Source organism: Pochonia chlamydosporia, chromosome 2, assembly GCF_001653235.2.
Source record: "Pochonia chlamydosporia 170 chromosome 2, whole genome shotgun sequence".
Classification (NCBI taxonomy): domain Eukaryota; kingdom Fungi; phylum Ascomycota; class Sordariomycetes; order Hypocreales; family Clavicipitaceae; genus Pochonia; species Pochonia chlamydosporia.
The window spans coordinates 3024856-3050048 of NC_035791.1; the positions used below are offsets into that span (position 1 = coordinate 3024856).

The following is a 25193-nucleotide window of genomic DNA, read 5'->3' on the forward strand; positions in this document are numbered from 1 at the left end:
AAGAGCAGCCGCGGAACAGAGAAGTGGAGAAATAGGTCAAAAGAGTTACTATGAGTTTTCAATGCGTAATGTGAAGCATGAGTCCCAAGATGAAGTAGTGAGTGGCGCTGCTGGAGGTTTAACTCTGGTAGCATGTGATTATGACCATTGGCTGGACATATCCAAAGCTCTCTACAGCGTGGGGCGTGGTGTGCTTACACTGATCAGACTTACGCGAAAGTTCTAGAATATCTATGTAGAATTATACCGTAATCTATATCCTTTTGTGTTACTCCGTAGTTGGTTGTTAGTTCTGGCTGAGTTGGTTGACTTGTGCCGTTCGACTAGACATATCCCAGGGTTAGGGTCACACCAGGTCCGCCAATGAACGTGAACTTGAACCTGCCTGCCCCTCGAATCAAGTACAAGTGCCAAATGCAGCAGCTGGTGTCACCGTGTTCCTCGTCAGCTTTGTCTCCACACGTCAACGTTTCCGTCTGCCAAGACACTCGCCGCACATGCAACCCCATCTGAGGTGAGCTGTCGCAACACGAAACACGCAACTCTCAACCTCTTTCCTGTGCATCACCAGAATCTCACATCACATTCCGGCACATGGAGCTGACGTCGTGCAGACAGCATCCTGTCCTTTGAACGCACCCATCGCACACGCTAGCTTCAGACAAAAGGCAATTACTGACGACATTGGGCCTACGGTAGCTTCGGCACCTTTTTTGCCGCTTTTCGACTGAAAGCTTGGCGATAGCTCCTGACACAGCCACCATTGCTGTAATCCTGCTCGACGACAAAACGACGACTCAATTCTCCTTGTTTACGCTCGCTCCCAGAGGGGCGTGACTGTGTATTCTCACCATGGCGCAATTCTTTCTTGATTTGTTCTATTCCTTTGGGAACTGTCTGAATTGCTTCCCGGGGTCGCCTACATTGAAGATTAACAGCCGGAGCTTCAAGATTCTCCGCCTTCTAGGCGAGGTATGCTTGTCCACCAACCCATCTATCCTCTGGTGAAGCCGACACCCCAGAAGTCAGCATGCTAACACAATTCCATAGGGCGGCTTCTCATACGTCTACCTCGTCGAAGACACCAACTCCCACCAGCTCTTCGCCCTCAAAAAGATCCGATGCCCCTTTGGCGCCGAATCCGTCCAACAAGCCATGCGCGAGGTCGACGCCTACCGACTCTTCGCGCACATTCCCACAATCATATCATCCGTCGATCACTCCGTCGCCACGGAAAGGGGCGCCGACGAATCCACAAAGACGGTCTACGTCCTGCTGCCGTACTACCGCCGCGGCAACCTCCAGGACATGATTAACGCAAATCTCGTCAACCACGGGAGCTTTCCAGAGCGACACCTCATGACGCTCTTCCTGGGCGTGTGCAAAGCCCTCCGCTCCATGCATGAATACCAAGCACCGCCCACGGAGCGCATGGAGATGGGCAACGAGGAAGACGGGCCGAGCAACCACGGTCCCGGCAGCAAGATGGGCACGAGGGGCAAACGAACCGAACAAGACGAGGAGCAAGATCAGGAACGGCCGCTCATGGAATCGGAAAACCAAGTCGCAACAGGTGGGAAAACACAGTCCTACGCCCACCGCGACATCAAGCCCGGCAACATCATGATTGACGACTCGGGCTCAACCCCCATCCTCATGGACCTTGGATCCGTGGCACCGTCCCCCATCCCCGTAACATCGCAATCCATCGCACTACAGATCCAAGACACCGCCGCCGAACACTCCACCATGCCGTACCGCGCCCCAGAGCTCTTCGACGTCCACACCGGCACCGTCATCGACACCAAAACTGACATATGGTCCCTCGGCTGCACTCTCTACGCCTGCCTCGTCGGAAAATCACCCTTCGAGATGCGCTCCGACGAAACAGGCGGCACTCTGAGCCTGTGCGTCCTCGGTGGTGACTGGCGCTTCCCCGACGAGACGCCCGGCGGCGCAAAGCGCGTCAATAGCATTAGCCAGGCCAAGGCGCGTGCTGCATCCGGTGATCACTCTGCGAGCGCCAATGGAGGCGAGGGCTCAAATCCCACTATTAGTGAACCCATTCGAGAGATTGTAAGGCGGTGTCTCAAGGTCGAACCCGCGGAGAGACCGGATATAAGTGAACTGATTACCATGGTGGAGGGTGTGATTGAAGGTCTCCCTGATGATGGGGGCTACAACTCGCATTGAGAACTTGGATAGCAGTTGGACTGATGACACGGGTAATTTAGTATTGGGGACTCGCAAATTTTCGAATTTGTAGACAAAGTGTATGATGGAACTGTGGATTTTTGCACAGCACATGATGGATTTTCTTTCTTGGGCATTGGCGTTATTAGGTCACGAAATGTAGATGTTTTCTAGCAGAGCGAAAGTCTTGCTCCTTGAACAAATGAAATCAACTGTCTGTCTGTAGGCGCTGAGAAGATGAAATTTACGCATCCCGAATACCGATGCCATTTGTAGGCTAAATCGAGTTTGCATTGACATGACTATAAAACCAAAATCCTCAATGTCTCCACGCACTCCCGTTTCACTGAAATCCCCAAATTGTAGCCTTCATCGCATACCCAACATGACTCTGATGCTGGCATCAGGACATACACACTCGAGCTCGTTAGTATCCTACAGCTGGAGCTTGTATGTAGCCACCTCAAACGGTCTCAACTTGATGTCAAACCCACCCTCACCCAGTTCCACCTCCTCCAACTCATCCTCAAGGATGCTTGCCTTGCTCACTCGCTTGACGTTGTACGATGTCTTAATGGTGCCTCTGCTATGGCCGCCCAAAGATTCATACACACGCAAAATGATGCTTTGGCCCTTGTTCACTCGCAGACCTTCACGAAGGCTCACATCGTTGTCGTCATGACCACGCTTGACAGTGTCGAGAATCAGAGACGAAGACTCTTCTCGGTTAATCAACTTGATTGGCGCTGCTGATAGGCTCTGGATGGTCGTTTGTGGTGCAGACAGCAACTTCAGTGGGTTGTTGAATGCGTAGGCCGCCTTGACTGTCTGAGAAGACAAGGCTCCCTTGTGAGGGAAAATGGCCCAGCGGATGCTGTGGTGTCCCATATCAGCGTTCTCATCAGGGGCCTTGGGAGCTCGGAGGAGTGACAGTCGCATGGTCTTGCCGGCAGTGGCAAAACCGTACTTGCTGTCGTTGAGAATAGAAACACCATAGTTGTGCTCAGAGAGATCAGCAAACTTGTGGCAGCAAACCTCAAACTTGGCCATATCCCAGCTGGTGTTGTAGTGCGTCGGCCTCTTGGTGATGCTGTATGCTGTCTCATACGAAGCCTCGGTATTAACAACATTGACAGGGAACTCAACCTTGAGGAACTTGGAGTTTTCATGCCAATCAACTTCTGCAGAGCACTCCACTTGAGACTGCTGTCCCTTCAAAGCCGCCGAAAGGGAGATGTACGCTTTCATGGAGCTCTTATCGCTAATCTTGATATCAGTGACCAAGGTTACGCGGTGAGGCTTGTTCTCATGAATCCTTGTCTCGCCATACTGCAGCTCTCTGCGGGTGTCAAGGTGGTAGACCTCTACATCCCATGCCTCCCAGAATAGAGGAATGTCATCAAACATAACAAACTTGTTCGCCTTGCCACCTTGTTCAATGACTTCGCGATCATTTGCAAGATCGTACAACGATGTGACGCACCCATTGTCCACGACTAGCCGGAGCTGATCATTCTGCAGCACATAGACATTGCCATTCGACGTCACGCTCACCGCAGGCTTGTCCTCCTGGACTTTGAAGCTGCGAACTGGGAGCATCTGGGCATCTCCACAAGCAACACCGACCTCCGTCTCAGATATTTCGACAATTTCCTTACGATGCCAGGGAAGAGTGTTGACAACAACAGACTCATGGACAGAACTTGATAGTGTAGAGGACACACCATAGGAGTCGTACAGGTCTCTGAGCAACTTTTCGCCAGTCTTGAAGACTTCAGCGTAAAACTAAACCATGTGTCAGTATGTGCACGATGTGCTTATGCAGCCTGCGAATTAGGACTGGAATTCTCAAGTTCTCTCACCTTGTCGGATTCATCATAGCACATTCCAATGGAACTGCCGGGAAGACAGTCATGGAACTGGCAAAGCAACACATTCTCCCACATACTGTCAATCTCCTTTGTGGGATACTTGTAGGACGAGTTTTCAATGGATGCAATTGTTGCAAGCTGTTCAATGTCTCTCAGCAAGACCTCAGCCTTGCGGTTAAACATTTTGTTGTTGGCCTGAGTGGTATAGGTACCTCGGTGAAGCTCAAAGTAGAGCTCTCCGTACCAGGTAGGGAAGTCCTTGGCCTTGGGTGCCAGGCGCTCAAAGAAGTCATCAACGCTGAGACCAAGCTTGAGCTTGGGGATGCCTCCGATAGTGTTGCTGATACCTGCGCAACGTCGCAACTTCTCAAAGTGCTGCCAAGTTGGGCCACCACCACCGTCACCTTTTCCGAACACGAGCAACGACGAACTGTCAACTCGCATCGTCTTGTGCTTGCTAATACTGCGACGCAAGTCGCCAAAGTCGGCTTCTGCCGTGTAAGTCTCGGATGGGGGCATGTGACACATGACTTGGCTTCCGTCTGGGCTCACCCACATAAATGTGGTATGAGGGAAGTTGTTGATGTTGTTCCAGCTTAGTTTCTGGGTCATGAAACGGTCCATGCCAGCCAGTCGGCAGAGCTGAGGAAGTTGGCTCGAATATCCAAAAGTGTCTGGTAGCCAGAAAGTACGGCATCGAGAGCCGAACTCGGCTTCGTAGAATCGTTGGCCATAGAAAAATTGACGAACTAGAGACTCTCCACTGGGCATATTCGTGTCATGCTCAACCCAGCTACCGCCAATGGGATGGAACTGTCCCTCGTTGACCTTTCGCTTGACGCGCTCGAATGCAGCCGGGTATAGTTGCTTCAGCCACTTGTATTGCTGAGCTTGAGAACAGGCAAAATGTGCCTCGGGGTATCGGTCCATCAAATCGCACTGGCTGGACCACGATCTGGCAACTTTACGCTTTGTTTCCGCAAAGGGCCATAGCCAGCAACTGTCAATATGGCAGTGACCAATGCCGAACACGACGGGTTCCTTGCCCTTTTCGTAGACCGTGTGGGAGTCGACATCAGGGCCAATAATCTCCTTGGCAATTTCTCGGCACTTTAGGATGGACTCTTGGTTATTGACTTGGAACGTGTCAATAATCCTCATGGCCACGGAAAGGGCGTGATTCTGCTCGGCAGAATCTTCTGGTAGCTCGCGAGCAGCGTCTCCGAGCTCCCACATGTCAAAATAGAGCTTCCGAGCTTGCACGTTGACTGCTGCGATGTTGGCCTTGCTCAAACCGTAGTACCTGTTTTCATCGGGGGGAGCAATGCTGCTTTTCCCGTTAGGGGCATTTCCAAACATGCCATTGCAAGCCATTTCGATGTAAATAACGTGCTCCTTGCCGTCTCTGAAAGACTCAGGAAGATTCCACTCAATGCGTTCGCCACCGCCGGTGAGGCCCTGGAGGGGCATACCGTCTTCGGTCCAAACGAGACCCTCGTTGTTGGCATCCCATTCCAGAATGAGAAGCTCTTCGTGCAGGATCTCTTTTGGGACAGTCAAATGAACGCGGAACCAGTGTGTGGTCCACGAGGGGCCAAATGCTGCACCGGTGTGGGTTTCCTTGAATTCGTGTGAAGTGGCTTCATCAAAGGTTGGCCTATCTTGACCAGGGGCACTCCAGACATGGATCTTGACATGAGGTTTGCCTGAAAACCTCGCATTATACAAGTTGCTATTGATTGCTGTTATAAGCTATGTGCACCAGACTTGGGGGGACATTCAGTCATGGGGAAAGTGCATAGTACTTACGCTAACAAATTCACCTTCTCATACTGATTAGACTTGTAGAAGGGTTCAATTCGGTCTTTGAGAATGCTGGTCTTGGGAACGCCCACTGGTCTGTGAGCGAGAATTGGGTAGGAGACCTTGCTCCTCATATCTCCACCACCACCCATGTTATGAGCTTCGATTCCAATTCCTGTCGCAGGAGGGGCGGAGCGATTGGAAAGCCGCCGTAGCCTTCCAGGTTGAGGATGAGGTTGTAAGAGATCCGGCGAAGGAATATGGCGAGGACAATCGGCGGATGGAGGCAAGATATGGCCAGAGATGTTGTCGTAGGAGCTGGTGTCGAGAGTAAATCAGCAGCTGACCAGGGCAAATGATGAACCAATTGGTCACGGCTTGGAGTTGATCAGGCTGAAGTCGGAAGAGCAAAGTAGCAATCAATGTCTTGCAGTGGTATCGCGTACACCGAAAGACAATAAAGTGAAGGAACACAGCAAGAGAACAGAAACAAGTAAAACAGAAAAAAGGTGTAGCGGAAGGCTGGTAGTGTTCTTCTGGTATTGGTGGGCTGATGACGGTTGATGTAACCGACAAAGTGTGGGGGAAGGCAAGCAGATGGGGAAGCTCGGGGGAGCTTGGGAGCTGCTCAGGTGCCAGAGTGGATAAAGTGACATGGAAGCATGGGACACTTGTACCAGACTGTATGGAGAGGAGAGGGGAGGGGACAAGAGGGGCAACACAACATTCAAAGACATCCGGCGCAGGGGCAGGTCAAGCCTGGTTGGATCGCATGTATTGTTCTGGTGCGCCGGGGAATTTGAACCCTGTGTTCCTCAAGACTTGACACAAGGATCAGATAGTCCTGTCTGGTGCTCTTTGCACCATGCCCCCCTAGTTTCGGCTTTGGGGTGAGAGATGGCGGTGATATGTGCTGTGGTGGGCCAGTGAGTGGTGGGCCAGCCTGGCCTCTGAAGGGACCTTGAGTCTGGAGAATGGAGACCAGACTTGTGGACCACTGTGGCGTGCGGGGAGATCTCTGTCTCTGAACGTCAGAGAAACGAGATGGAAGGACAAACCTCATGGTGAATGATAATGATAGCGTTAACACTGTTGGTTATTAAATGTTTTATTATTTTTTATCCGTTCGAGGAAATTTAGGATATGCACTGATTCGAGTTCCGCAGTGATGAACTTCGAGAGCTATTGTATCGGAGAATTGGAAATCGTAGGCTTCGGGGAGCGATGCACCGACTTCGAACAATCGACCAGGGGCCTGGTATCAGGATTCAGGATGAGTGACGGCGTCAATGAGATGCGTGGGGGTTTAATCGTAAGACGGATGATCAAAGGCAAGATTAAAGACAAGCTAGGAAAAGAGAGGTCAAAGGTTCCTGGACAAATTCTTCGAAGTTGCGGTGCCAAGCAAGTAAATATGAGGATGACCTAGAACGGCACAGACAGGTGATGCGATGCAGCTACTGAAACTGTTGGGAGGATGTATTTCAATGTCCAGGTCTGGTCAGGTCAAGCAAGATGCAGTCACGCAGAAGGTGGTTCGAGTCGGCCCGCAGCGTCCAAATCGTCAACTGGTCGTCTAGAGACGGTAAAGCACTTGACACATCGAATGGGTCTTCGTAAAACGTTATTCCTGTCACGCAGGCAGGAGCAGACATTCGATATTCGCTTGGCGGCTCCAATTGGTGATGCTTCCCTGTTTGTTCCCGTCTCACACTCTCACAACAAGCAAGACCCTGCAACAGGTGAGCAGGTAGGTGCCAGGCATCCGGGCCGTGAATGTGGCCGATGGCGAGTGATTCGGTTTGTAGACGATGCCGCAATGGCTAGGGAGTTTTGAATGGGATATTGTCGTCGTGATGACATTCGCCAAGATTCTCGACTCGTCTCGTAAAGTACCCGGTTGCACAACTTCAAGCATCCAATGTCACCCAAATGTTGTACCTGCTGTCTTTGGGAAGGATTGTGGCGCGGATTGGCCAGCAGCTGACCGCCTTTGATGTCTGGTACCCAGGTGAGTACCTAGGTACCCATACGCGGCCACAACTCCAGAGCCGGTGGCCGGAGTCATTTGTTCTCTGTGACTGCGTTTTAAGTTTGCACGATGCTACTATACTCATTAATATATCGGCAAGACATAATTGCAAACGGCCCCCATGTACCTGAAGACTTGGCAGTCAACTGGTCTGGTGTACTTGCGTTTTGGCGCGCACAGGACACTCGGGGCTATACCAGGTCCTTCAGGAAATCAACTACGCCAGACTTGACTTCAGTGGACAACGTGCGGCCCAGGGATCATGCAATGCCTCCATGCGACCAGATACTTCACGTACTTAGCATTAGCACGCGTGTTGTCCTCCCGTGCTCGAGTAGTTTTTATGGCCTCATTTATTCCGGCAATACACCATACTAGCCCACTTCTCACTGTGCTTTATGGGCTGGTGCCAAATGTCGTCTCGTCCAGTTCGCTGGTCATCACTTGCACCAAGCTCTTTCCCCTTGGGACAATCAATTGACATGTGCAGCAGTGCAAACACACAGACGTAGGAATCCAACAAAAGGATTTCCAGACCGTTCGATCAGAATTATTAATAGAAGTAAATTCCAGGCTAAATATTAGACTGATAATGAACTCTTTTCCCTTTATTCAGCGAATTGTAGCAATCGACTAAAGTAGCGAATAGCGCAGCAGGCTGACGGCTTCACTCATGTCAACTCTGGTCTGGTTGACCCCCGCAACTTCAGCTGCCACCAGACTCGAACAAGAGCTTACTTAGCACCTACAGTGCCTACCTCAGGTACCAGACTCCACCAGACAACAAACTCCAGCTTTGGCTAGCATCCGGAGCTCTTGGAGCATCAGCAACAAACGTCTAGGGGAACACAACCTCCATGTTCCCCTTACGCCGCCTTCATGGTGTTTACCTGCGTAAGAGCCATGGAATTGGATGCGTGATACATCGCGGCGGGCTGCGTTCTTTGCTGGCAGCCAGCCAAGACTTGTCCTCCTGCCGCACGACCTGTCAAATTCAACATCGCGGCGCCAAGACCAAGACTACCATCAAACTGTCCGACTTGCCACAAGGTCCGATAAAGTCTGAAGCTAAACCCATCCAAGAGGAGGAAAATGAGCCCAGTTATCCTACGGTGGTGCTTCAGGCTCGCCGTAACATGCGCAAGTTCCAGAATTGCGTTCTTCTCACCCGCGTTGGCGGTTTCTACGAATTGTATTTCGAGCATGCCGATGAGTATGCTCCTCTGCTGAACATCAAGCTGGCATCAAAGAAGACAAGTGCTGGACCTGTACCCATGGTGAGACTAGCCAAAAAGCATCATCCAATTCCTTTAACAAACTAGATCGCTGATATCACTACTAGGCAGGTTTCCCCTTCTTCCAATTGGACCGCTTTCTGAAGATTTTGGTCCAAGACTTGAATCGCTATGTGGCTATAGCTGAGGAATTCCCCAACGACGCCGCAGATAAAGTCAAGTCTGGCGGGTTGTTGCATGACAGGAGAGTCGCTCGCATTATTACCCCTGGCACACTTATTGACGAAAACTTCATTGACCCGTATGCGAACAATTATGTCCTGGCCATTCATGTGTGTGAGAGAAAAGAGGCACCAAAAGCTCCACCTGCGATGATCGAAGACCACGGAATCCGTGTGTCACCGACAGCGACTCCGCTGCCTCTTGGTCTGGCATGGATGGACTTGTCAACTGGTCATTTCTTCACTCAGTCCTCAGACCTGGCATCCTTGCCGTCAATTTTGTCTCGCATTGGCCCGCGAGAAGTGGTGTTGGATCAAAGCATCGAGTCACAGAAGGATCACGACATCTTTTCCATTCTAGCCGAGGACAGGCATCTGATAACGTATTCGCCACAAGGCAGCCTGACAGATGTGCGAGACTGGACGCCATTACTAGAATCGCAAGTACCAGAGAATGTCAGGCAAGCCTTCACGAGTGAGGAGGTACTTGCTGGTAGCCTTGTTTTAAATTATGTCAAGGAACGACTACAAGGGATGACCATGAAGCTTTTACCGCCACTGCGGCACGAGAGCATGGAAGTCATGAATATTGACAAAAATAGTTCTCGTGCCTTGGAAATCAAGCAGACTATTCGGGACGGCTTCTTACGCGGGAGTCTACTGCATGCCATTCGACGGACCGTTACCAAGAGCGGAGCAAGACTCTTAGACGAGTGGCTTAGCTCGCCTTCTACATCCCTTAAGGTGATCAACAGGAGACAAAATTTGGTTGCAAAGTTCATTGCTGCGGAGGATCTTCGTGACTCCATCATCACACTTCTTCGTCGAAGCCACGATTCCCAACGCCTGGTTCAAAAATTCTCTTTGGGAAGAGGAGATGCTGACGACCTTTTGGCCCTTGCAAACACCATACGAGCCACAGAAGACATCGTCACTTTGCTCCACGAAGCAGCAGCGTCAGGCACTCATACCACGGAGAATGAGTGTCTCTCGGCACTTCTCTCCCGCATCGACCTAACCCAACCACTCAAACTGGCCAGTACGATCAAAGATGCCATTGACGAAGAAGGAATCATCCACCAACATGAAGTAGAAGATTCTGAAGCAAGTCAGATGCTTGCCCTCGCGCAGGATATCGTGGCTACCGAAGGATCACAAGAAGACGCTTCCTCCTTACCCAAGGGCAAGAAAAAGCGACCAACTTCCATCAAGGAGTTCTACGGAGAAGACAACGAGGCATGGATCATGAAACCCGGTGCCAGTGCCGACTTGAAGAAGCTTCACACACAACTCTCATCCCTATTTGAAGAAAAGATTCATCTGAGCGAGACATTACGCGAGGAACTTGGTGCTTCTAGTCTCACACTACGCTGGAGTCCAGGTCTAGGACACATTGCTCACATAAAGGGCAAGGATACAAAGAAGCTCACCCATATCAGAGCCTTATCATCTAGTCGCTCAACCCGCTCGTTCCACCTACCAAAGTGGACGGCTTTGGGACAACGCCTAGACCAAACCCGCTTCCATATCCGTCGCGAAGAGCAGCGCGTATTCCAATGCCTTCGCGAACAAGTCGTCCTGAATCTCGTCAAGCTGCGTCGCAATGCTGCTGTTCTCGACGAACTCGACATTACCACATCCTTTGCCAAGCTAGCCATTGAGCAGAACCTCGTCCGTCCCAAGCTCAACAACACTCGGACACACACCATAATCGGCGGCCGTCATCCCACCGTCGAGGGTGGCCTAGTTGAGCAAGGCAGGAGTTTTGTGGAAAACGACTGCCTTGTGGGGACGCAAACAGACGGACTGCTCTGGCTGATTACGGGCCCCAACATGGCAGGGAAGAGTACATTTTTGCGTCAAAACGCACTTATTACTATTCTCGCCCAAATAGGCTGCTACGTGCCCGCTTCATACGCAGAGCTGGGCATTGTAGACGCCATATTCAGCCGTGTCGGCTCAGCAGATGATTTGTACCGTGACCAGAGCACTTTTATGGTGGAGATGTTGGAAACAGCTCAGATCTTGAAGCAGGCCACGCCTCGATCATTTGTCATAATGGACGAGATTGGTCGGGGAACAACACCTGAAGACGGTGCCGCCGTCTCATATGCCTGCCTGCACCATCTAGTGACGGTGAACCAGTGTCGAACATTGTTCGCAACTCATTTCCATGACGTTGCTGATTTGGCGGCTGCAGATGGACTGTGCACGGTCGATGGTGGTCCGGTGCACTTATACTGTACGGACGTGGAAGAAGATGATCAAGGAGGATTTGTATATGTTCACAAGCTACGAAAAGGGATAAATCGGCATAGTCATGCGTTGAAGGTAGCTAAGCTGGCAGGCTTGCCAGAGCGAGCCATTGACACTGCGAAGCAAGTCCTCACGGTCAAGGGGCATGTCTGATGTCTACGCACGGGTCCGGGACTAATCGACGGGTGTGTACGAAGTAGGTGTACGATAAGGAACAGTTGGATATCGATGTACTATTAGACTTTTTGATGTTAGCCAATACAGTCCCATAAAGCATGTAGAACGAGACAAAAGTATAGGCAAGGATAGGTAGTCATAGAGTGTTGATACGTGTGTCATCAAGAGATTCAGGGTTAAAAAGCTCATGAAGTTGTTTCTTAATCATCCAAGCGGGCATTCATGATCCAGAAAAAAAATGCAACTAACCTTTTCCATATTTTGCACAGTAAAACGTCCAAAAATCACGTTTCACATAATCAATTGGGTCGTCATATTCAGGCATAGCTTTCATTACGTGTCGTGTGTCCAGAGGACAAGCCAGATATCCTGGCTGACCATGATGCGACCTATATACCGTATGCGTAAAAGGCATGTATCGTGAAACCAACCGAAATTCTGAAAGCCAGCCCAACGCCGTCCTTTCATTTTGGAGTTTAGTCGCTAAAACGTACGTTAGTCCAAGTTCACAGTTCAATAATAAAAGGAGTCGCAAATCCACGTACAAGAGACCGCCGAAGCCCTCCTCGTCCTCCTCCTCAGACTCATCCTTCTTCTCCTCCTCAGCAGGAGCAGCGGCAGCACCACCAGAAGCAGCGGCAGCGGCAGGGGCAGCAGCAGCGTAGGCATCAGGGTTGGCGATGCGGTCCTTGAGCTCCTCAATCTCAGGCCAGCTGAAGTCGGTCTCGACGGCAACAGCAAGGACGTTCTTGTAGGAGTTGACGACGGAGTGCATGACCGAGGGCATGGTGGGGAAGTTGACGGCCAGGGAGATGGTGGCAATGGTGGTGATGGCCTTGGACAGGGTGCCGAGGAGCTGCTCCTCGCCAATGTCGAGAATCTCGGGGGGGAAGGCCTGGCCCTGATCGTAGACCTGCTCGATTCCCAGACCGTAGGTGAAGGGAGAGATGTTCATCATGTTGAGCAGGGTGGCCTCGGAGGGACCGACCTTGTTGCCGGACTCGATGAGCTTGAGGTCCGTGGTGATTTCAATGGTACCACGGGCAATCTTGGTAGGGACACCGAGGGCCTGGAAGAAGGAGGTCTTGCCGGGTTCCATGCCAGTGTTTCCGGCGGGGATGTACACATCGACGGGGGCGACGGCACCAGCACGAGCGGGAGCGGCGACTCGGTTGGCCAGGAGCTTGTCACGGATGTCCTTGAGGTCACCGTTGGTGAAGACGAAGCCGACGTTTCCGCGGACGAAGGGCAGGAGACGCTCATACTCGGGGGTGTCGTTGATGAAGGTCTTGAGGGCACGGCGAACCTACAAAGTTGGACACATTAGTTTTGGGGGCATTTTTCTTTGGAATATTTTGCAATTGGCAAAAAGCTGTATAAACCTTTGCCATTTTTAATAGATATGGTACGTACCATGGTGTTCTTGCCCATCAAGACGACAGCATCCTTGCGGAGAGAGTGTCGGACCTCGTGCATCTGCTGAGAAGAGACATTGTCGATGGCGACGACGAATACGGACCTGTACTCTTCGAGCAAGCCCTTGAGCTTGTCGAAGTAGCCAGCCTTGTTTCCAGTCTTGCCCCCCATATCTTCTTATTTATGAAGGCAGGTTTTTTCAGGGCAAGGGTATATAATTTTAGGGTGAGGTGATGGTATGCGTGATGGTGTTGTCGCAAACCAAGTCCAGAGACCCAGCCGAAATTTCGGATTTTGTTTCGCTCGTCGCCAAAATGTGTGCCTTTGCTGGGCCACGGCCCGTTACTACTTAGGGCACAGCCGAGCTAAACTGGATTGAGCAGAAGTGGGTCTTGGAATTTCAAAGCCATATCACGTGTTACTGCGAACTTCCCGACCCATCTCCTAGCGAATGGCCAATCAGTGCAAGAACTGGTTAGAAGCAAAAAAGTGACATGTGCAATGTATCTTTTTTTTTTCTGACTTTGGCTACCAGTATCAGTCTTATATGAAGCATACATTCATAACTTCTTGTCGCAAATTCAGTAAAACTGCACTACGATCCGACCCATTGGGTCAATTACCTCTCACAAACATTTCAAAATGAGTCTCACAGCCATCCCGTATAACCGGGCGCAAACCACCGGCAACATCCTCTTCGCCACTCGCGGCGGCAAGATTCACTCATTCAACCTCTCAGACCACCAACACATATCAACATGGCAACACCCCGATGTAGAAAAGTACAAAAGCAACAGCGATTCAAATCAAGAGCCGCAAAATGAGATTCCTCAAACAACGGAACCGGAAAATATCTCTGCCACGGAAGAAAGTGAGCCACCGGCCAAGAGACAAAAGACCGCGGAAGGCGATTTAAACGAAGAGGCAGCAGTTGCGGAACCCGCAGGGCAAGGGAATGCCCAAAATAAAGGTAAAGGTGGAAAGGGAAAGACAAAGGTCAAGAATGACAACCACGGCGATAGATCACGAATGGGGAGAGTGGTAGACCGCCCGCTCATCACACTCATGACTTGCACCGATGATGGGAATCACTTGATTGCAGTATCGGGACATGACAAGACTGTCTGGGTATTTGAACACGATGGCGAAGGCCAACTTACTCAACTCAGCCAAAGGTGCGTGATGATCTAAAATGACAATCTCACATCACATACTAACACGACCCAGAGCCATGCCCAAGCGACCCAGCGACATCACCACCGGTCCAGGCTCGCAAATCATCATTGCCGATAAATTCGGCGACGTCTACTCCATCCCACTCCTCATGACGCCCCTATCACCATCAGCCCTTGCTCTTCGCACCTCAACACCCAAACAGTCAACCACCGAACCAGCCGCCAACACATTCACCGTCCACTCCAAGCGCAATCTAGCAGCCCTAGAGCACCAGCGCAAGCAGCTCGAGCAGGAAAAATCCAAGGGCGGCAAATCGAAATCCGAAGAACCCAGCTTCGAATCAAACCTATTACTTGGTCATGTCTCCATGTTGACGTCTCTTCTAGTCACAGAGACCCAAGGACGCAAGTACATCCTCACAGCCGACAGGGACGAGCACATCCGCGTATCACGCTATATCCCACAAGCCCACATCATCGAGGGCTTCTGTCTCGGCCACACAGAATTCATAAGTGACATGACTATCCCGCTGGGCACAGAGGATATTCTCGTTTCTGGAGGCGGAGACGAAGAGCTATTCGTCTGGAATTGGAAGGAGGGGAGAATCCTCTCCAAGACAAATCTCTTGTCTTTGGTACAGGAGATTGCACCACAGGCAGGCAAGGTTGCTGTATCGGCGTTGACATCGCTGGTGTATCCTGAGGATGAAGGGCTGACATATGTTCTTGCAATTTGTGAAGAGTACGTTTCATATCAGTAACTGTGGATTCAATGTGGAAAATACTAACTGAATCTAGCGTAAAAGCCATCTTCACCTGGCAACTCACAACAGAAAATGAGCTCAAAAATCCAGGCATCATCCAACTTCCTTGCAATCCACTCCACATCACCATCGCCTCCAGCACCAGCGAGTCGATTCCCAAGCTCATCGTGGCCATGGACCCGGGCCAGAATGCAAACGTCAAGAGTTTGCACGCATATACACTTGCACGCACTGAAAACCGATTGTCCTCTGATGTAGAAATCCCTATCCATGGACAGAGCAGTGACGGCCCAGAGATGCAAGTTTCTGAAAGCGAAATTCGCAACATGTTTTATTCGGTTGAAAACTTGCGCAAGCAGGGAGGCGGAGGCGAGGAAGGGGGAGCAGACTCTGTTGCAGAAGGCACAGGAGAGGTAGACGCTAGTCCTGCGCCAGAGGCACAATGATGTATTTAAATGTAAAACAACGAATATTCGGGAATATTCTTGGATATTCAAACAATCAGAAAAAAATATCAAAATTCAATGTTACGCATAGTCTAGGTCTGCAACTACCAAAGCTCGTTGAATCATCTATATCCTCTAAACGCCAACCAACCAGATCAAATGCTCAAGGCCTTCTCCAACAAATAATGGCGACGAAGAGCGCAATCTTCCTTTCCCCATCACATCCCCCCTTTCATGCTTCGTATTTCCCGTAAATGCGTGGGTCCACGACTGTCCATTATGCCTCTTCTTTGGTTGTGGTATCGATGAGATTGCAAGAAACGAAGCGCTGTGTGATTCAAAGAGAGCCACATGCCGCTGTGCTGGTAGTATGTAACCCATGTATGCCATCAGCAATGCCCTCCATCTCGGCCTTCCTGTCCAAAAACAGGCGTCATGTCATGTTGAGTGAGGGCGCTGTTAACGACAGCTTTTGTGTAATCAAAACGTCGCCAGAAATTCATCTACATCAATGTTTACTGTGATGCACACTGGACGCGCTCAGCACCAGGATGTCCGTCCTCATCATCATCTTCCATGCCAGGGCTGCTAAAGACTCGGCTTTGTGAGTGGCTATCAATTTCTTCCAGATCGGCGGGCTCGGTCATAGCCTCGCTGGGAGGCACGTTCTGGACAGAAGGTTGAGGTAGGATTCTTTGAAGCTGGGCGAAAGCAGCCTCATCTTCAGTCCAGTTCTTTTCGGGGAACTTGACGTTGAAGTGGATGTACAGGTTACCCATGTCGTGGAGACGGTGCGAGGGCATACCTTGACCACGGACCATCTTGACGGAATCTGGAGGATGAAAGTCAGTATAAGGAATCTTTGGAAAAGCATAATAATTTGAAGTGCATGTCAAGACTTACCAGGAGCGATAGCTTCGCCAGGTAAGATATCAATCGCCAGCCAGCGATCGTCGAGATGCTCGACGTAGATGGTACCACCAGCCAAGGCAGTTACCAACTCAATATCGCATTTGTAGAGCAGGTCATCTTCCTTGCGCGTGAATCGCGCATGAGGCTTCTGTTCGATTTCGAAAACAACATCGCCGGCCTGAACTCCAGGAGCCTGGTCACCCTCGCCTCGGAATTCGACCTTGGTGCCGCTTCGCACACCGCGATCAACGTGAACGTGCAGGACCTTTCTGTCGACAATGGTCTTCTTACCATTGCACTGCTTGCAACGATCCTTCTCCTTGATGATTTCACCTTCACCGTTACAGTCTGGGCAGACGGTCTGGAAGCGCTGGATCATGGGACCCATCTGGCGCATCATGGTCTTCATACCGTGGCCATCACAGCCATTACACTTGTTCACAGCACCTTTCTTGCCGCCAAGGCCATCGCACTTGGGGCAGATGATGGATCTTTGCAAAGCAAGCTTGGAGACCTTTCCTCGGTAAATGTCCTCGAGCGAAACCTTGTGAGTGTGATGAATGGTGCGCGCCTTGGGAGGGCCACGGCTGGCACCGCCGCCGCCAAACATGCCTCCCATGCCACCGAAACCACCGCCTCCGAAGAACTGGGCGAAGAGATCCTCGGCGGGCATGCCGCTGCCGCCGCCGGCACCATTGAGACCCTCCTTACCATACTGGTCGTAAATTGATCGTTTCTGGGAGTCGCTCAGAATTTCGTAGGCCTCAGTGGCAGCCTTAAATCTGGCTTCTGCTTCGGCGTTGCCTGGGTTCTTGTCTGTGCTGATTGTTAGCGTGTGGTTCGTGCAGTGGTATGGAAATCAGTGTTCCTTTGCAACATACCGGGATGATTTTGCAAAGCGGTCTTTCGGTAGGCTTTCTTAATCTCGGCATCTGATGCAGTGCGCTCGATCTGGTACAAACCGTCAGTGCATGTGTTCAAAGGACAGCAAGGACATATTATGTGTCTTGACATACCCCGAGGATCACGTAGTAGTCTTCGCTGGACATGATGGCGACCTGGTTTGTGACTGGAAAGGTGTGGAAAGAAATAAATCAAATCCGGGACGTCGACAGCGGAGCGAGGAAATGTTCAAGTCTCGATCCGTGAGGAAGTCGTGCAGGCTGTTTTTGGAGTCTGGAGTGGGCGAGAGCAAGTATTAGTCAACTGAACAGAACCCAACAGAAGAAGGCGTCTGACGCTCGAGGCGGCAAAGGCGGGAAACAAGGCTCGAGTCAGAGCGCTAGGGTGCTGAACCTCGAAGCACGATTGAACTTTGTCTGCAGTTCGGTATCGCACTGAAAGTATCCAGAGCCAGCGACTGGGCAAGCAGTAGCAGAATGACGACGTACCCTGTGATGGACCAAGTACAAGCCGGGGGGATGAAGGGTTGAAGCTTGAGTTGGCGGGGCGCCTATTTGAGAATTTTGCCAGAAGAAACAGACGTCAGGGCGGCTTGGCCAAATGCTCGGCAACAATTATGTTTTTTTTTTCTCTTTTGGTTCGGATCCGGAGCGACGAAAGAGAGGTGATTAGAGTCGAAGCCTGTTAGCTCGTTCAACCCTGGACAGAAATGCGTACGGGGTAAGAAGCGAGATTGCAGCAAAGAACTGAGTTTGATGTCTGCGAAAATGGTTCCTGGACCTTGGGAGGATAAAAAACAGCAACCGTCGAACTCAGTCCCTCTTGAAGCGGAACACAGTGCAGGGGTCCGCCCCAAGGCTGTGCGCCTCATGGAAGTCTATCGAAGAAAGTCGAGCATGTGGCGGTGCTGATAATGCAAGACCTGCACTTGAAATGCAATAACCCCAGCTAATGGTCGCGCCGTGACGATAAAGATGGCCTAGCTGCAATGGCCTGCCTTAGATTGGACATGAAAATTTATTTTAATTGTTTTCTAAACTACCTTTGACTTTTTGTGATAGTTTTGCAAATGTTTGACTTGCGGCGCAGAAGAAGTCCGAAGTCGCATGCTAACATGCTCAGCCTCGTGTTTCGCTTCCGCTCCATCAGCGACGTCAGGCTCAAGAGCCAGATTTCGTTCGATGTCTGTTGGTCCATGCGACCTCCATGTCTTGACAATGCGCCTGAGCCTCGGGCTATTATTAGCGCCTTTGCCATGGTCCACTCCAACTAGAAACTTTTTTCTGGGTCCAGTCGGGCCTCGCGAGTCGGATTCACACCTCGAAGCCATGTTCAATGACCGAGTCCAACATTACCACTGAAATTTAAAATGTCTTGCTCTACGAAATGTCCTCCTGGGCGTAACTGGTCCGGCTGTTCCAAGACTCGCATCCGTATCCCGTGTGTTGCGCGAATGCGTTCTTTGAGTTACCTTGCATCATATTAGTCTCTCCGCCATTGGCATGAGACAAACACCAACCACAGTATACGCTGGACACTTTAATAGTGGGGTTTAGAATCTTATCTTATACATCTGTTCGTTATTACAAAACTTCATATCTATGCCCAACAACATGCAAGGGCTCTCCATCATTAACAAAGAAGGGGGGTATGGTGGTATCAATAAGAATGTCCGGTCCAAACAATGCTCCATGCAGCGATATACACACTTGTAGGGCGATAACATCACGCCGTTGTACTCCAAAACGCATATGCATCTTCTTCATCAAATGTGTTCATCTCGAAGGAGCCTAAAAGGCATCCTCAAATGGACAATCAACGCTGTCATGACCATCTCGCTCGCATACTGCGCACCACTTCTCGGGATCAACAACACCACTATCCTTGCCCGCCACGGGCCCAGATTCCATTGGGTTCGGGAGAATCTTGATTGTAGGCGTAGCGGGAACAGCTGCTCTGGGTTTTACAGGCGAAAGAGGTGCCGGATGGGCGTCTTCCACACCAAGGGAGCTATGTGGTTTCAGGCCCTCGCGGACCACATCCTTGCCAGTCTTCATATCACTGTTGGTCTTAGCGCCTTCTGGACCAAACATGTTCGTGCAGGTCAGAATATCGTGTCCACTGGTCTCGCAAATCTCGCACCAGAGAGTGCTATTCTCTGTGGCTGTTGAATAGGCATCACTCTCATGCATCGTATCCAGTGTGTTACCTCGCTTATGGATGGCTTCTCTCTTATGGTTTGATTCGGGAGACCGAGGTTCGTGAGTTCGCACAGGAATGACTGTGTCTCGAGAGTCTCTGAGAGACGAGCGATGGCCCGGGGCTTTCTGGGCTGCGAGACTGCCTCCCCGAAGACCTTCAAGTTCTTGTTCAAGCTCCTCTTCCCTCATGCTCTTCTTGTCAAGTAGCGACTGTAGCTCAGTGACCTGCCTCTCTAGGTTTTCACGAGCAATCTTGCCGTCGTCGCCTCCCATCATGAAAGGCCCAGACCGCTGGGTAGGTGTTCGTTCTTCTCCATCACCGATAGAGTCTCGGCTAAGAGAGTGAATAATGGCCTTTAGTCCTCTGATCTCATCTTCTTTCTGTTCCAGTTCCTTTGACAGAGCGCTGTTGTCTGTATGAGACCCGCTGCCGGATCCAGGTTTTTCCCGCTCTCGACGCAATTCCGTCTTGGTCCTCTCTACTTCGCCTCTCAGGAATTCGGCCTCCCCACGTGCTTCAGCTTCACCACGGCGAGCGTCCTCTAAGCCTTCTTCAAGCTCTTGGACAAGTTCTTCGAGCTGCCTCAGCTGGCTGGCGACTGAGTCGACATCGACATTCCTAGCCTCCAGCTCGCGGACCTCGCCCATGAGCTCTTCGATGCGCTTCTCATACACCCGTTCGGTTTCAGTGCTGGCCATCTCTAATGTATCGATAGTGCTCCGAAAATCAGCTCGGTGAGCATCAAACTCCGAAGTGAGCATGGCGATCTTGTCATTCTTCTCCCGCAACATAGCTCGCAGTTGGGCAGAGTCCTTGTCGTCAATGCTATTTCTTCTCGCCTTCAAGCCATCAGTGTTTTCAATGAGGCCTTGGAGTTCAACGAGACTGCTCTCCATCTCGGCCAAGGCCGTGGCTTGGTCCTTCAATTGTCTGTCCCGGTCCTCAAGCTGAGATCGAAGACGTTCCAATTCCTCCTCGTTTGCTGCATTCGCTCGGGATGCTGGACGCCTCAAGTTCATAACCGACACAGAACCACTAAGCCCGGTTGGCCTAACACGCTGCGGGCTCCCAGGCAGCGACGGCGTCGACTCCTCATCGAACCCCGAAGCAGAGCCCAGGGCAGAAGCACTGCGAGGCCCAATACTTGGCTTTCGGTCGAGACGGGATGGCTTTTTGTTCGGATCACCAGCTGTGCCACGCACACTCTGCGTAAATCGATTGTTATTCGTAGGGCTGCCGTATCTTGCTGGGGGCCGGGGAGCTGGCGTGCCGATGGGAGGACGAGGTCCAGGAGTCATTTGAGTCCGGCGTACGGGAGAATCCGGTCTTGGAAGCGATGTTCTCGGTGGTCGTTTGCTTTGTGGACTTGATGCTCTAACACCTGGTCCGATAGAAGCACTGAACTTGGGCAAGCCAGGGGGTGTGTAGTTTGTTCCGTTCAATCCGCCATTAACACTCGCAGTCGGAGTCATTGGGAATGAGCTGGTAGGAGATCCCCGCCGGGACGCCTTTGTCACTGGGACAAATATGCCCGCGCCTGGTGTTGAGGTGGTGAAGTAGGATACACTGTTGCATAAGGACAACAGGTTAGCATTTGTAACCCAGATACACGCGATAACGGCTTAATGAGGTTGCGATGACAAAAGTACAACATACCCATCCACATCGCCATTGTTCTTGCCTCTTGCAGCAAAGTCATGGTGAAGCTCAATACCCGCGAAAGACCCTTTCTTCCCCTGAACAGTGCCGACAAAACGAACTGTGCCGGACATTCCACCAGGAACATCAACATCGTCCCCGACAAGGAGTTCCTCGGCCGACTGCCGGCCAGGCGTCGCGGGAACCATGGTTGGCGAGGTGTCGCTCAATACAGTGTCGAGGGCGTAACTCTCACTGACATCAGGGATACTTGCCAGCGAACTAGGGGTAAGGGCTGCAAGCGAAGTCTTTCGCGATAGGCCCAGGGGTAGCAGCTTAGACTGCGCAGCGAAGACGGCATTCAAGTTGGGAGTTGAAGCATACGACGAAGGCCCACGCAGTCGGGGTAATGACGGTCGGGAGCGCAAAGTTCTGGCCGACGTGGTTGTTGTGGTTGTGGTGGAAGCCATCGCGACAGAGGCTGGCCAGATCGGGTCAAGATAGCCACCCCTAATAAGGCTGGCCCCAGGGTCGACTGGGCAGGTACACCGTAACGGTCGGTGGGTTGCGCCTGCCGGTAAGTGGCAGTTGCGTTTTCCCTGTGCTCCGTACACCGTTCGCCGTGCTGCTTACCAGACCAAACCCTGCCCGCTTTTGCCCGCGCGAACCAGACCAGTTGTGACCAAGCCAGAGCAAGCCAGACTTTGTTTGGTTTGTTTACACCCAAAACCCCACGTTGGGTCCTGCACACCGGGCAACTAGAGCAAAGGAACGCTGAGCAAACCAAACCAAAGCCGAGTCGCCCCTCCCGAACTGTGGGCGAACTAGTACCGCAGATTGGGGAACGACCAAACGGCCGAAAAGGGGCAATCGTGTGTTGACTTCCAGTCCGAGGCGTTCGACCACACGGGTATCAGCGATCATGCAAGATGTGGGCTGGCAATTAAAGGAAATGAAGGAACGAAGGTAGAATGTTGGAGGAAAGAGAAAAAAAAGGTCGGCGGGCTGACAGGGAGATGAATCTTAAACAAAATAAAAACAAAAAAGAAAAGGCCTGGCCGGGTAGATTTATGAGAGCACAGATGCCTGCACAGCGTGATAAAAGAAAGCAACTAGGCTCAATAGACTGCCGCCAGCTGGCAGCAGTGCTTAGCCAGGTGCCAAATCCACTAATAACAGCCGACAATTGCCTTGACAGCTGTTTACACTTGACCCAGCTAGCCGGCTCGGGGCACGAATAACAGCTCGCCGCTCCGACGTCAAAGACAACAAAAGGAAAATTGTCCTGCAGTTCAATGTCGAGCACGACGTCGTCACGGCACATGCACCTCGCGTCTCTTTGCTATAGGTTCATGTCAGCTTGTTGCCCCGTTGACATGCTGCCGACACCGCCTCCGAACCATCCCCAGCTGCACGAGCCTGCAGAGGTCCGCATCTAGTAAAGCTGAGAGAGCGTTCTGAGGGCTGCAATGTGACGCCACCACTCGGACTTGTTTGTGATGGTGCTGCTTTTTGCGGTGTCTGGTCTGTTTGTGGGGGTTCAACGTTTGCTCTGGGCGATTTGCTTACCTCTGGGTAAGTGACCAAGGTCGTGTCGTGACTCGTGAGGCGTTGAATGAGCGAATGCAAATGTCAAAGGATGACGATTTGATGCCAAGAGGGGCGACCAAATTAAATCCAGAGAATGAGCTGCCAGTTCCATCATCCCATCGATAGAGTTGCGGGCTCTCTCTCTTTTATGGCCAAGCCGTTTCACCAGGCCGTTTTGGCTGAATGCATTTGACATCCTTCGTGACCCTGTCAGCATTGCTTCACAATGGTCTTATTAGGTCTATCGGGGTCTGCCCGCCTTGCATCCGCTTCCCAGACATACATAGATTGCCCCAATTGGCCATGAGGATGGGCAATCTGTCCTGTACAGGGTTTCATGATGCGGTGTCGAGATGAGATGGCCCTTGTTGACTCCGGTGGACATTTGCGCATTTGCTGTCACGACTAGTAAGATGGCCCCTCGTGCAAGGTACAGGTCAGATACTTTAAGTACCGAGGGAGGGACATAGAGGACACAGCCAATACACATTGAGGCGTGTGCTTCATTGATTGAGAGCCAAAGCTACACGACATGATGCACCGCCGCCGTTTGTTTTCTCAAACTGGATAGTTGATTTTGTAATTACTGCCAAAACCTATTTGTATTGTTTTGTATGGTGGTTACTCACCATTACCCTTGGTCATCGTCCAGGGAGCGAGACATGCCAATAAGACGTAAAGGGTTCGGTCTCCAGGAGGTCAAACATGATCTAACCGCCATGAAACCCTGCGACTTCATGAGGCTCCCCCATTACGCAGTTTTCCCTTCCAGGGCAGAAAATGCTTCGCGACATCTCCGGCCGGTTCATTTCCCAGGCTCCAATGTGACATTTGACTATTGCCTACCCAGATGACCCAGTCCGCACAATGACACCAGCAGTCATTCAATGGTGTTCTGAGCTCGCGGAGCTGCTAAGAGCCCGCCGTACACAGCATCCGCAAGTGAGGTGCGCGCGAGCCTCCAGTGGCCTGATTGGAGTAAACACTTGTGACACGATAGCTTGTTCTGCTGGGCGATGCCGCCAGCTGGTGGTTATGCCTCCTCTCGAGTCGCCGTCGTAATGTATTCTGTTATGTCGGCGATTCATGGTCCCTCTCTATGATATCTTCTCTTCCTAGCGGCCTTGTGCCATCATTGAGAACCATTGCTTCGCGGTGTTGGCGTCGTAGTCGTTGCTCCTCTATTGAAGTCTCCCGCATTGGTCGTCGAACCCGATTCCCGGGACTACTCTCTCTTACAACTTCCTCCTCAATCTCCATTATGATGTCTGGAAGCTCTCGTATCCGCCGCCTCGAGTTGTCTTTGTCGATTAAACCTGCCCGTTCTAAAGCCTTCAAGCCTCTCTTGGAGTGCTTGATGCGGTCAATGATTTCCACAAGTCTATTGTCCTTGAGGTCCACATATGCCTTGAAGTTACGTCGACGGGCATCCGGATCAGCCCCCCATTTTTGTTTTGCTAGCCACTTTTCCACGAATTTGGCTTTGATGAGTGCATTTGTCCCATATTTTGTAAGCAGCTCATGAATGAACATAAGACAAAATCTTTCCGCCATATCACGCAGATAATATTCGTCCCAGTGATTATTAGTTAAGTCCGGAAGTTCGGTGTCTCCAAGGCTTAGTTCCAGCGATCGTACTAATGCAGAGTATGCCTTGTCGTTGTTCAGTTGAGCTAAGCCATCAAGGCCTGTTATTATTAGCTTGATGTATGGGCAAAATAACCAATGATTTCATCCATACCCATAGTCTGTCCAGTAAGCAAAGCCAGAGCTCGAAGGCATCGCATGCGCTCTTCGTATGCTGGTCGAGTTATGCCATAGAGCAACGACGTCAAGGTGTCAGGGTCGTTGATTGCTCGATCACATAATATCTTTGTGGCAACCTCCCTGATGGAATAGTTCGGATGCGTTAAAAGCTTTTCTAGAGTATCGAGCTGAAGCGAATCTTCCGTCTCCTGAGTGATGTATTGGGTTTTAGGCTCTTTTGGAGGGATCTCGTTGTCATCGCGGATAATGGTCAAAACCGTGGTAATGGTGCTGACCACGCCAAAAGCTGCGAGGCCAATGCTGACCAGAAGCACCCTCTCATCGCGAGAAAACGACCAGAGAGCTTCTTTCCAGCCCATGGCGGCTATTTCTGTGTCAATATTTGCTATTTCATACCTGTGGTGCGTGTTTATTCCCTTGGATATGCCAATGTAACGGGCATGCAGATGGGTCGCACACTCGCAGCTGTTCGTCACTACATCTTGTAATGTCAATTCTGCCGGCTAACACCGCCCAGATCTTCATCTTCATTTGGACTAGGGTCTAGTGCATGGTTAGCGCCTGCCCCAAACCGGCGTTGTGGACGGCCGGC

At 51.2% G+C, this 25193-nt stretch overlaps 8 protein-coding genes across 8 annotated transcripts; 3 read left to right on the forward strand and 5 right to left on the reverse strand.

The window, feature by feature from the left end:
- Positions 1-852: 852 nt before the first annotated feature.
- On the forward strand, positions 853-2193 carry VFPPC_03019 (serine/threonine protein kinase; the record flags this gene model as incomplete). The annotated part of the gene is made up of 2 exons (XM_018282575.1): positions 853-972; positions 1051-2193. The coding sequence occupies 2 exons, from the start codon at positions 853-855 to the stop codon at positions 2191-2193; spliced, it is 1263 nt and encodes a 420-aa protein (XP_018147109.1).
- A 435-nt stretch (positions 2194-2628) lies between these two features.
- Positions 2629-6019, reverse strand: VFPPC_03020 (alpha-mannosidase; the record flags this gene model as incomplete). The annotated part of the gene is made up of 3 exons (XM_018282576.1): positions 2629-3978; positions 4056-5796; positions 5874-6019. The coding sequence occupies 3 exons, from the start codon at positions 6017-6019 to the stop codon at positions 2629-2631; spliced, it is 3237 nt and encodes a 1078-aa protein (XP_018147110.1).
- Positions 6020-8756: 2737 nt separating this feature from the next.
- Positions 8757-11764, forward strand: VFPPC_03023 (DNA mismatch repair protein Msh1; the record flags this gene model as incomplete). Its single annotated transcript, XM_018282578.1, has 2 exons — positions 8757-9176; positions 9242-11764. 2 exons carry the CDS (start codon positions 8757-8759, stop codon positions 11762-11764), a joined length of 2943 nt encoding a protein of 980 aa, XP_018147112.1.
- A 500-nt stretch (positions 11765-12264) lies between these two features.
- VFPPC_03024 (60S acidic ribosomal protein P0) lies at positions 12265-13375 on the reverse strand (the record flags this gene model as incomplete). Its single annotated transcript, XM_018282579.1, has 3 exons — positions 12265-12271; positions 12334-13094; positions 13202-13375. 3 exons carry the CDS (start codon positions 13373-13375, stop codon positions 12265-12267), a joined length of 942 nt encoding a protein of 313 aa, XP_018147113.1.
- A 471-nt stretch (positions 13376-13846) lies between these two features.
- On the forward strand, positions 13847-15589 carry VFPPC_03025 (tRNA methyltransferase; the record flags this gene model as incomplete). The annotated part of the gene is made up of 3 exons (XM_018282580.1): positions 13847-14379; positions 14432-15121; positions 15178-15589. The coding sequence occupies 3 exons, from the start codon at positions 13847-13849 to the stop codon at positions 15587-15589; spliced, it is 1635 nt and encodes a 544-aa protein (XP_018147114.1).
- A 515-nt stretch (positions 15590-16104) lies between these two features.
- Positions 16105-17550, reverse strand: VFPPC_03026 (chaperone DnaJ; the record flags this gene model as incomplete). Its single annotated transcript, XM_018282581.1, has 4 exons — positions 16105-16421; positions 16493-17317; positions 17383-17452; positions 17518-17550. 4 exons carry the CDS (start codon positions 17548-17550, stop codon positions 16105-16107), a joined length of 1245 nt encoding a protein of 414 aa, XP_018147115.1.
- A 1644-nt stretch (positions 17551-19194) lies between these two features.
- Positions 19195-21714, reverse strand: VFPPC_03028 (CAP-Gly domain-containing protein; the record flags this gene model as incomplete). The annotated part of the gene is made up of 2 exons (XM_018282583.1): positions 19195-21172; positions 21263-21714. 2 exons carry the CDS (start codon positions 21712-21714, stop codon positions 19195-19197), a joined length of 2430 nt encoding a protein of 809 aa, XP_018147117.1.
- A 2191-nt stretch (positions 21715-23905) lies between these two features.
- VFPPC_03029 (cytoskeleton-associated protein) lies at positions 23906-24960 on the reverse strand (the record flags this gene model as incomplete). The annotated part of the gene is made up of 2 exons (XM_018282584.1): positions 23906-24522; positions 24576-24960. The coding sequence occupies 2 exons, from the start codon at positions 24958-24960 to the stop codon at positions 23906-23908; spliced, it is 1002 nt and encodes a 333-aa protein (XP_018147118.1).
- Positions 24961-25193: the final 233 nt, after the last annotated feature.